This window comes from Gouania willdenowi, chromosome 21, assembly GCF_900634775.1.
Source record: "Gouania willdenowi chromosome 21, fGouWil2.1, whole genome shotgun sequence".
Classification (NCBI taxonomy): domain Eukaryota; kingdom Metazoa; phylum Chordata; class Actinopteri; order Blenniiformes; family Gobiesocidae; genus Gouania; species Gouania willdenowi.
The window spans coordinates 16,568,371-16,581,078 of NC_041064.1; the positions used below are offsets into that span (position 1 = coordinate 16,568,371).

Sequence of the window (12,708 nt, forward strand, 5' to 3'; positions counted from 1 at the left end):
AACTAATGAGCTATGATATCTATATACATACAGTATATATTCTTCTTCTTCTTCCAAATAAGCGCATATATTAGAACTGGCGAAAAATTTGATCTTTTGGGGGAATTGGATATGAATGGCAAAATGACTTAATGCTCCCAGCTGGCACTGATGACATCATCACTGTGGAAATTCTAACATCGCTCTATACAGTGATGACATCACATTCAGACAGGGATTCCTTGCTTTTATAGAGAGATACATCTTGCATCCAACACTGCACTGTTAAAGTACTTCACACATTCATATTTTTATTTTAAGCATACATGTTTATTTGGTTGTGTTATTAAACGATCTTGACAATAAAGTTGAATTTTTATAGATTAGATGCCAATTAATTATAGCAGTTATGGTTTAACCCAACCGTCATTCATAGTCATAGCGCCACCTGTTGGTAAAAGGAAACATAAGCATTATAATTGCACAGGACATTGCAGGAAAGTTTGTGATATAAGTCTCAACACTTTAAAATTTCTGCCTCACCTCGACATGCAACAAACCTCAACGTGTGCCACTTCCCGCCATTGCGAGGGCCCGTTCACCGCTGCTTGCAGCTTTAATTGGTTTTGAATTTAAAAGTAACAATTTGAAATTGAATTTCCTTTTTTGAAACTGAATTAGTAACTTGAAATTGTGGCCTGTTGAGGGTTACGGTTAGGGCCGTAAAGGAGTTTTTGTTATGTAAACAGGAGTTCCATGAATCAGTGATTGATTGTTCAACCTTGCGGACCAGAAGTGTGTCTCCTTGTAGTGAAATTGAATTGCGTGAAGTGAATCTGAATTTGAGAAGCAGAAATATATTGAATTTTTGGAATATACTAAGATTATTTTTTTCAACAGGAAATAATACAATTTGAAGTTACTAATTCAGTTTCAAAACAGTAAATTCAATTTGAAGTTGGTACTTTCAAATTCAATACCAACTTTTCCAATTCTGCTTCTAGTGGCACAAATCTCTGCCCATAAGATGTGTGTATTTGTGTTCATCAGTTCAATCAGAGGCTAGACATTTTAAATATTACAGTTGAAGCACCTGGCATGAACAGTATAATAAGGATCTCTTACCCCATCACCTCACCCTTCCCCATTCTTCTTGGATCTTAGAGTTGGAACACAAAGGAACTGTTTTTAAATGTCCAACTGGAGCAGATGGCTGTGTGTGTGCGTGTGTGTGTGTGTGTGTGTGTGTGTGTAAAAAGAAAACAGGGAGGTGAGGGGCTGGTGTTGGGCTGAATGTGAGGATGTATAAGAAAACAGAAAACAGCCCATCAAAACACAGCTGGGTCCTTTGTCTGCTCGGATATCTTTGTCTTTGTCTCTGACTGATAACAGTCTAGTCCAAACACACCCAGAACTGTAAATAAGACAATTTTAAGTAGCAACAGCACACTTCTGACTCACACCATTCATTGCTTCTTGGCCTTTTACTTTAATATGTATTTTTTTTAAAGAAGGGCTCCATGTTTGTGCCAGCGGCTGCAGGTTTTAAATTGAAACAAGAGTGTCTGGTTTAAAGTTATAGTTTTGCTTTAGGAGTGTATCAAGATGAAACAGAAAATGACCTGTAGAAGAATAGAGCCACAGAAGCCCCAAACAAATAAGCTGTTATCATCCCTGAGAAGATATTTTGGAATTGGTTTGCAGACAAATCCACCTCTGTAATGAGCCTTAATAAGACGACATCTATTGACACTCAGAGCTCATAGTATAAAAGAGTTAAGTTTATTTTTTGTGCTTTAATATAGCACAGATTGTTAACTATATGTTTTCATTAAAGCATATACTCAAACATTTTTTTTTTATATTTTTGTACTGGTTTTTTAAATATTTTTTTTTTAATTCCATTCTTATTCATTTTCACATTTTCATTATTTTGTCCCTCATTTTTTATGTTTTTATGTTTTTTTGTTCAATTTGTATTATTTTTGTTTGCTAATTGGAAATAACAAATAAATATTATTGATTTTCTTTTTTACTAATCAAACAAAAATCACTTAAAGCATAATTAGGGGCTCAGATTTAATTTTATGGGCACACACATAGGACTCACTTAAAGTGCTTTTACCAAGAGCAAATCTTATAAAGTAAGATTCCAATACAGTCCGGAACAACCTATAAAAAGAATTTTACAAAATGTGTTTTTTTTTTTTTTTTTGGTTAATTGAGAATTATTTATAGAGTCAAAGTTCAGTCACTCTACAGTCTCTATTTTTTTGCCCTGATGCCCGAACCCTTCAACTAGAGCATATGTGTCAAACTCAAGGTCCGGGGGCCAAAACCGGCCCTTTGAAGCGTCCAATTCAGCCCGCAGCAGAAAGTAAAAATGGCTGAGAAAACATGAATCATTGTATGAATGAAACTGAACAGTATTTGCAGGTGGTCACACTTTTTCCGGTACTATAATAGCACGGCTGCAGTCATTTTTTATGTTAAACTGTTTTTTATGTTAAAATGTAAAATTCTTACAAAATCCTTTAGTTTTCCTCGAATCATGAGGTAATATTTCCTTTAAATTACCTTGATTTTGTGACCAATTTCAATTTAATTTTAAGTGTAGATCCTGTTGGTACGGATATCTGTCACATATTGCTTGGATATTGTCTGTTTCTTACCTAGTTTATATTTTATGTATACGTAGAAGTGCAAACTAGGGCACAATAATGTTGAAATAACTTGTTCCCTGCATAAAATCTGTATTTGGTCCCTGAAGTAAAATGAGTTTGACACACTTCCAACACATAAACAAATATAGAAAAATAAATGGTGTACGACATTACAATACTGATGAGTAAATAAAACATCCCAACCTCATCACGTTGGGCTTTTCTTCGAGGCTGGTCGTGACCTGAATTTATTTATTTATTTAGAAGAATTCAAGCAGCATTTTCTTTCCCAACAGCACATTTTCCTCTGTCCTCCTTTAATTCTCATACAAGCCTGCCTCATACCACCCCACCTGCTGCACAGTCAGTGTGTGTCCCAATCATCCAAGCAGACCATAAAAAGGTTTAGCAACTGCCTTGTGATCATGTCTGTTTGGCTAAGTTCTGCTGAGAGTCAAGGAGATTATGCACAGTCAGGAGAATTGCTAAAATGGAACATGAGAAACAGCTCATAAACGCTGCGAGGCCTCATTGAAAGCAGCCAAGCACACAGCGAACACGCTCTACAATAAATATGGTAAACGACCGCTGGGCTGATGCACAATTTGGCAAACTGCTGACAGGAAGACAAGTAAGGAACACAGTAAGGAAGTTACACATGGTGGTGAACCCAATTGGGTCGGTGTGTTTTAGAATGTGAGTCATTTCTTCAGTTCAGCCACAATTTATGGAGTAAATAAAAACCACTGTAGTGGGATTGTTGGGATATAAACATCTCATGCCACAGATGGGCAACAATTAAAACAGCAGGGGCCACACAATTTGAGATTGTCTAATCTGAGGGCCACGTTATCAACGTTATTAACAGCATTTGCAATAATGACCAATGTGAGCATTAAGAAAGGAACAAACAAAGTTTTGTTCTCATTTTTACATGCCTGGAATTATTTTGTGTATTTTTCTGCTGTTTTGTGTGTTTCCGAAGTCACGTTGCATGTTTTTTGTTGTAGTTTTGTTCGTTTTTCTTGTCTTTTTGTTTTTTATGTATATAAAGACATTTCTGTATTATTCTGTCACTCAATTTGTGGATTTAATTTGTGTATTTGTTTTTCAGTTGTGTTTTTAAGTTCTTTTTGTTGTTAGTCACGGTTTTTTTTTCTGTCTTTTTTTGTGTTTTTTCCGTTATCTTATATAACGTGTAAGGTTTCACATTCCCTCCAACATTTTTAATTTCAATTTTGGGGGAATTTGTTTTTAGGGTTTCATGTCTGTCTCTGTGACTAAAAACATAAAGGAAACTACTTTATCTTTCACCTTGCTGTGCTTTGCAACCATTAAACAACACTATCTATTGTTTTCCTTTCAAGGTTGCTTCCAGCTATGTAATGTCTTTCGTCAGAACATGGAGATAGACCAGTGTCTGCTGGAATCTCTCCCCATCGGTCAGCGCCAGCGGGTGGTCCGGAGGATGCGATGTGACCAAATCCGAACATATTATGAGAGGGAGAAGAGCCTTCAGCATCAACAAGGTGGAATCAAAGTCCGAGCAGCAGCCTCACACCGCAAGAAGCCCCACGTCCGCTTCAGCCTTACTGACGTTTTACGAGACGCTATCATTCGCCATGATGACAAGGAAGGTGAGTGTATGTGTGTACACTTAACTGATTGGAACAGAGTGAGGCTTTTATCCTCGAACAGGAAACTCATCTCAAGGGTATACATTTTTTTTAAAAGAACCTTGTTCTGTTTGTGTGATTTTTGGATATTTACAAGGAAATGAGAGCGAGAGCTGAAGTCGCTGCACCTTGGTTCCCTCCCCAGGTCTCCACACACAATAGGACTGTTTTCTTTCATCAGTTTTCTGGTCCTGCTCCTGTTTTCATGCAGTCTGTGGACGTTCTAGCTTGTAAAAAGCTAGAACGTATTCAAATAAACAGGTGACTGACTATCGACTGTAAGGCTGTTGTGAGGAACAATAGATGTTAGAACTTCTACTATTTGACACTTTTGCAAAAACAATCACACGTCTTTTTTGAGGGCAGTAAAAAATGTTTATTTTGAACGTTATAATACCGCTAGCCACTAACGGCAGTTGTCAACACACATGGAAGTTGATCACAAGAAACGATGAGCACCAGTAGATTCATTACACCACCTCTGTTTCCGTAATCACATATCGTGCATGTTTTACGTAACATCCATTTTTTTGTTTTGATTTATTCATGTATTCATAACTTCCAATTCCCCAGTTCATCAGTAATGTGACTTATTGCAACTTTTTTGTCCAGTAGTAAAAATCTGTGGGTCCCTCTGTGTGGTGAGATTTAAACATGAAGCTCTTGTCCTAGTTTCCCTTAAATATCCAAATATCTCACAAACAGAAAGAGATTTAATTTCAAAACATAAAAATGCTGCTTGTCAGGTTTTTGATTTTTCTGTATTTCTGTTTTGGTTTCAAAATGGAATAATTAAAGAACGAACGGTACACAGATTATTATTATATACTTTCTTGGAGGGAAGTCAGTACATATTTGAGCTGCATCTCTTAAATTACTTGCACTAGCTTCACCTTTTGTTTTAAGCTTTATTTAAAAATACAAAACTAAGATTTAATATGTAACAACCTCACCATTATGTATTATACTACCATGAATATAAGATAATCATTAGTAATCAATATCATGGTGTTATTTTCAAAACAACTGCAACGACTGATTTGCCACAAAGCTCGTCATTGTTTCCATTGATCCACTGGTAGAGTTAACTTTTCTCCTCTTTGATGAATAGAAGTAGGATTTGCTTCAGGCCAGAATCATCCTCTGAGTAAGGTTGAAACACTTCAGGATCTTTTTTCACCTTGCTACAATAAAAGACTGTGCACTTAGGCGTGCTCCACTGAGAACCATGGGGATATTCTGGAGGATGGCGTCGTTGGAATTAATTGATCTAGTAGGATGACCCATTAGCTTTTCTATAAAAGACGTTTTACAGCTCGACGCTCAGCAGGAATATATGACCATTGATTTCCCTATATATGTTGCTATTTGTTGTTTACAGTCAGGGGAGAATGTGTTTTTCTATTGTCTAAAAATGAAATCAGATGGCGAGTGAGATAGAGATGCGCAGTGGTGAAAACGGTCTATAGCTTAAAATGAAAAGTACATATAAATAGATCGGCTCCACAGTGATATCAAAGTATCCAACACCTGCGTTTTGAGAAACATCTGGCTTACTTGCGGCTTTGACATTTGGTGAAATTGGATTTCCCAAACCGATCCTTTCATCAAAGCAACAGACAGAGGGAGTAGAAGCAGCTGCAGCCCCTTTTTAACCATGAAACCTGCAATGACGCTTTATTGGATTTCTTTTCGAATTGAAAAATTTGAGTTATTTATTTTGTGACTTCAAATCACTAGAAGCCGTGGGTTCTGTGGGGATGTGTTGACCTACATGTAGGTCTACCTCGAAAGCGAGGTGTCACATCTCAAGGGGCTTTCCACAAATACATCTCAAATGTTCACCTATGTGAATGTACTGTTAAACAGTGACATCTTATCTATCAGTTAGGCCGTGCTTAAATGTACCATATCTTGAACTGTAAAACATACCTTTCCCTCCTACTGTTAAAACCATTGCAAGATTATCTAATAAACTCATGAGAGTTAGCTGAAAACATTTATGATGATACACTAAATAAAAATAAGTTTTTCACACATTTTCAAAACTTCAAACTGTACATTTATTCAATCAAATTTTTAACTGGCTGTAAGATTGACAAAGTACTTCCTTCATGTAAACTTTACAGAAATGCAATGACAGCCTAAGGCATGTTTAAATGGCCATTCACAATGATTGATCATCATGTATAGATTTATTCTGCTGGCAGAGCACAGACACTCACACTCCAGTCACTTCATCACTCTGAAGAAGTGAAGAAAGTGAAAGTTACAGTAGCATCAATAGCTCTCAGCTAGTTAGTATACTTGAACGACAAAGTTAAAAACAAGTCCAAAATTCACCACTTTACATTTTGTAGTAGCATATGCTAAATCTAGATTAATTACCTTGGATTAACGTTAGTCTTTCTCAGTTTATCATCACTCTTATTTGTTATAGGTATAGATTAATAAAAACTAGAGTAAGATTTTTTTTTTTTTTAGAAAAGCTAAAAATATTACCAAAAAACAAATAACCTTCATCTTACATAAAGCGATTAACCAGAGGATGAAAAGAGTAAATTCGAAAGCGAACGTCTTGATGTCCCTCCCTAAACAGCTCCACGTCCTCCCCCTGCCTCTGCCAATCTACCAGAAGCCACGCCTCTACTTTTGTGCACGCGCATAGCAGAACATAGCAACAATGTTTAACACACCAACACACATGTAATATTGTTTTTCACTAATAAAACACTTATGGTAGTTAAAACATGTTTATTTCCTGTCCATGAGAAATTTCTCCAAATCAGGGTCCGTTTGGAATCCTTTTAAAAGCCGTGAGTCCCTCCACCTTTGAAAAGCAGCTCTGACGACAAAGTTTTATACCCAGACTTTTGTTTTGTTTTTTAGTAGAAGCTTTGGAGTTTTGGAGCACTCCTCCATGATGCTATGCTGCTCAGAGTGATACCTGTTTGCTGTTGTGACACATTTTACGCACGTGCATTAACTTTGATTGACAGTCTCTGCTACTGGAAGTCAAAGCCTATTGGGCGCGATTTTCTACTTGTATAGCGGTCTATAGGAAGAAGGCGGGACTTGTATACATTGCTATATATAAATGAAAACCGGCAGTAGACCATAGTAAAAGACTAGTTTTTTTGCATTTCAAAAGAATGATACATAAACATACATTTCTCAGAAACTCCGGATTGAGTTTTAAACAAAACTGACCAACAATGACAGCTGACCATCTGTTCCCTTTAGATGCTTTGTAAAATTACTTTTTTCTTCATCTATGTGTAAAATGCTATACCACCCTGCTGTGCATGCGTGTTTCATACTGTTGTAGTGAGTAAAATTCATAGTATATTATCATATTGTGTCAATTTGGTTACAAAATAAAAGTTTTCTGCTTGTAGAACTCAATAGTGGGACAATGCTTGTTGGGCATTAACCATTTTTTTGAAAGACAGAACTGAACTCCACATAGCGTACATTAAAACCATTAGAGGCCACTTGAGAAACATGGAACTGTGATTTCAAACGGTGTGTTTGAATCTGCAGTGAGCACAAAGGAGACAGATACATCTATAAGAGATGGGGATTGGATCATAAATCCTGCAAGGCCCTACAAAGAAACGATTCTTGCATGAAAATAATAAAGTGGTTGACATGAGTATAAATGGATACATTACAGGGACATGATCAAATTCATTGAGGTTTACGGTTCAGTAAGCTGGGCAGGGGAGGAGCCAAAGATTTAAAGTTCAAATATGGTGCACGGGCTGGATTTTCTGTATCTGAAGAGAAGTCCTATATATTTTTGGGTGGATTGTATTTAGATCCACCAATTCAAGTTCAGTCATGGATAACATTTGATCTTAATGGCTTTGGTTGTGTAACAAAACCTTTCTGAAAGTCCAGAGTTGAGATGTGCTATGGAAAAAAAAAAGTGCATTATGGGATGCCTTAAGGCAGTGGTTCCCAATGTTTTTTGTCCCATGTACCCCTTTACATTTTTGTCAAATCATGTGTACCCCCATCATATCATAAATCCCCTCTCCATAATTTCTTATGCTTTTTCGTTTATGGAACAGCAGGCTCTCCTAAACCCTAACTGTGTCACATTGGTTTCTTAAGGCTGAATCTACAAAATTTTAAATGAGTGGATCAACTTTTATGTGATTACTTCAATACAAAGTAAATACAGTGTCCTTTGTAAAATGTAGCTAATTATTGTCACCTATTGTCAGAAGTGTGATAAAATGGCCTCTACAGCATTAAATAATTCTTTTTTAATTAATTACAAGATAATCTAGTATCATATTGAGGAATAGTACTGTTAGGTTGTTTTGAATTTGTCTCAAAAAATAGCCTAAAAAGTTACTTGGAATGATTTAACGATTCATTTAAAAATTAGAAAATGTTCCAAGTACCCCCTGCAATGTGCTCATGACTTTTTTAGACCAGTAAACATGGCATTGTTTTTTTCACTATATTACTTTATATTGTGTAGCCAGTTTGCTTGCATTAAAAAGTGAAATGTGAAACCAAATGAAATTGAACACAAGTGTTTTCCAACCATACCAAACCAAACTTTATTTCCTGAAATATTCTTAGTTTTGTCTATAACAGTGGCCCCAAAACTTTTGGCAATGGGAAAATAGTGATCTGTGCTCTTCATTTCTGCAGTGAGTCAAGGGATCAAGTAATTCAGGCAATAGCAGAATATATTAAAGTTTCAATATGTCCACATCCCAGGGGTATGGAATTCTTTAGCATAAAAATCTAACCTTGGTCATTTGGGGAGGTTGTTTAAAGATAAACACTATATATTTTTTTTGTCTTCTTCCACCCAAATTTAAGTACCTATCTGGAGCTTTTAAATCAGTTGCTGAACATTGAGCATGAAAAATAGGAATTTTTTTTTTTTCTATGCACTCAAATAACTTTATTTTTCTTTATTATTTCTTTATGAATGTACATTTCAAGTTATTTTGAGTTATGAAGAAGACATTTTTAGCTTCTTCCGATACCGGTTACTTTTTTACTCATTTCGTTTTGATGGATGAGGGATTTTTTTTTTTTTTTTTTCAAAATGCAACAGAAAAAGTTTGAGAACCACTGGGTATAAAGAAGATGTGGTGATGGCAGGGCTTCGTTGTTGAACAAATGAAAAAGTGTATAAATGAAGCTGATGAATGTGCTGTGCAGGGGGCGTTCACCTTCCTATCTCTCGTCCTTCTCTCGTTTCCTTACGCAGCTTCTTCTGCTTCTATTTTCTGTTCTTATCTGGTTGCCATGGGAACTCCACATATGTCTCAAACAGATGTTTTGCCATTTTTTTTTTAGAAATGACAGTCAGCTTTTGCTTTGCACCAACTCTTCATTAATTTCTGGGATTGAGGAAACACTCTCACACCTGCCATTAGAATGCAATCAAACAGCTGTCATTTCAAGATTTATCATGAAAAATATTCCTGCTGTTGTTATAGAGTTTGTTATATAGAGTTGGTTTTTACCAGTGAAGCATTTTTGTTTTCCAATGTGAACTTGCAAAATTGCATATTGTGATCAGGTTTCTTATGCCGATGTTAAATAAAACTGAAGCTTTTAAAACTGCCACAATACACTATTATCCTCTGTGCTAATCCATGGGCATTATAGGGTTATTAAGCATATTATTAGGTTCAAAAGACATGTCTACAATATTCATTATTTTATATTCTCTTTTTTTTTAGCTTGCTGTCATTATTGTATTTATTTATAGTTATTAGAATTCATGCAAATAACAATTAATAAAACCATATTAAGGCACCAACTGATTTTTGGAGAAAGACACTACAAATAGAACAAAAAAGACAACAAACATTTACATATCTTACCTAATTTGACTCATTTGAACGTGATTGACAATGCAGTGGGACTCAATAGATTTTTGACCACTAACAAACACTTAACTATTTTACTGTCTTTGTGTCAATAAGCCCCTCTTGACCCTTGACCTCTCTTTAAACTCATTCAATTACATGCCATAAAATGTAAGCAGGTTTCTCAATCAAATTTTCAGGCTAACAAGCCTGACAGATGAACTACAATCCAGCCGTAGAGATGACACACTTTAAATTAAAAAAAAAAACTCCATCTTTGCTTTAAAGTAAGTTATAAATATTTTCCTGCCAAGTGCAGTGCAGGCCTGTGATCTAATGCTATCTATGAAAGTAGGACCCTTAGGTATTCCCTTTAAAATATTGAAGTGTAAGAAAAGCATTAGTTGAAGCTTTATAGTCCCAGGTCTGAATGTCTGTTCAGGAGTGAAGAAGGTAATTGTACTAATTGTCTCCTTGCTTTGTCAGTTTATATTTATTATCCATTTAAAGGCCATTGCGCTCTAAAAGCCATTAGCATGTGTTTGGTATGTTTGATGTACACAAAGCTTCTACACAGTTGTAATAAGCATAGTGATTAAAAATAAAAAGTTCTATCATTAATGTTTAATCATATTTAGTGTAATAGCTGTCTACTAGCATAATGTTCATCAAAGGTTGTAAGGTTACAATGTTTGTCTAGATATGGTAACAATAATGCAGAAATATTTTCATACTTTACCCCAGTGGTTTTCAACATTTTCAGCCCATGACCCCCAAAATAATGGTGCCAGAGACAGTGGGCCCCCACTGTAGCTGAAGGTGGTTGAACACAGACAAAAACACTGACGAACAGTCATGGAGAGACGGGGCCATCTATAAGAGGGAATAAAGGGGAGAAGTTTTTGGGGCCCATCCATAAAGTCAGCAAAATGATGGTCCATTGTTATATGAATCTGTGATAACCACATGTATTTATTGATCGGAATATTATCTACTGTTATCCAGGATTTTATTATTTGCATAGTGTATAGTCATCTTAAAGATATAAATCATTGTTTTAATCAGAAATAAAATTGTTGAAAGTGACCAAAAAGGAAATAAGGTGAAAAGATGTTAGAAGGGACAATAATGGGTCAACATATGTGACATTAGATATAAAAGTGGTGGAAATGGTTTATTAGTGCAAATGTGCAGAAAGAACATTGAAATTTGATGAAGTGGCAAAAATGAGAGTAATGTAGCAAAAATGCACTAAAGGGAGCTAAAATATTGCGAGAAAAAGTTATAAAAAAATAGGTTAAAATATGGCAAGTTTGGTGTGGTTGCAGAAAAAGCGTAAAAATAAGCAAAATGGCCTCAAAATGTTCAAAAAATTTTCTTAATTTCTTAAAGGCCTCTGGCAACTCCCTTCCAGTGTCTCACGATCATAAATGGGGTCCCGGACCCAGGGTTGAGAACCCCTACTTTACCTAATAGTATTTATTAATTGCGCCTTTAATTGTATATTTGTTAATGAAAGAAGGTGAAGCTAACTTTTATTTCTGATGTATAATAATAAGTCATTGTAAAACCTTTAGTCTGGAACAATAAATATAAAGTATTTCTTCTTTGTCGTCAGTTAAACTGTGTTTAAAAAAAAAAAAAAAACTACTGATTGGGCTCCTGTTTATTTCTTTTGGATGGTGATGTCTAGAAGTGTAATGTTCTGGAGATATATTTATCACTGATACACAACACTGTATTCCTCTGTGGGTGTGTTTTATATATGTGGATGTGGAGAAGATTATCACCTTCTCCCTCTTTGAAACACGCCTGTTGTGCAAACCGTGCAGTCTTGGCGTGCCTTAGCTCAGGTTACTTAATCGTGTGTGTGTGTAATGACCTCATGGGGGTCATCAAGGGGCTTCATTGTACTCAGTTACTGGGTCTTCCACACCATCAATTATCTGTAATGGGATTTTAATGTCTACAGTATATACAGCGTGTTTCAGAGGTATTTCTTTGTTTCTCTTTGTTTCTTTCTTTTTTGTGGAAATCCTATTTAGCATGTGCACACAATCACCAAATTTGGCACAAAAGTCCAGTCCCATGCCAGATTGCCTCAGTTGCAAAAACAAGCCAATCGTCCCAAAGATGGTGCTGCAGCAAGCATTCACACCAAATCAACTATGTGTGCTACAGATTTGCTACTTTTCCAATAATGTAGCGACGACACTTAAAAAAAAAAAAAACCCTTTGTGAAGTCGTCACACTTTTTTTTTTTTTTTTTAATTTAGCCTACAGTGCATCAAAATGTTGACTATAAATGATAATTTAAACATATACTTTCAAATTCTTACTGAATACATTTTTAATATTCATTTTTTAAAATGACAACATTTTGGAGTCATTGATGCTTAGAAAACATCAGAATTTTCTTTACAGCATTTTGAATTTTACTATCGCGCTAACAATTGAAGTCAATGCAGACATGGTATTTTTAAACATCAGTTTTTTACTTATAGAGACAATTAAATCATTGTTAAAAACAAAATACCAACG

General features: G+C 35.5%; 1 protein-coding gene across 5 annotated transcripts in view; it reads left to right on the top strand.

Moving 5' to 3' along the window:
• Positions 1–12,708, top strand: part of myo16 (myosin XVI) — a 125,777-nt gene that overhangs the window by 27,351 nt on the left and 85,718 nt on the right. For all 5 annotated transcript variants that reach the window (XM_028435756.1, XM_028435759.1, XM_028435758.1 and 2 more), the window contains one exon: positions 4,010–4,279. In XM_028435756.1, coding sequence (XP_028291557.1) covers positions 4,010–4,279 — 270 coding nt within the window. The remainder of the gene's footprint in view (positions 1–4,009; positions 4,280–12,708) is intronic.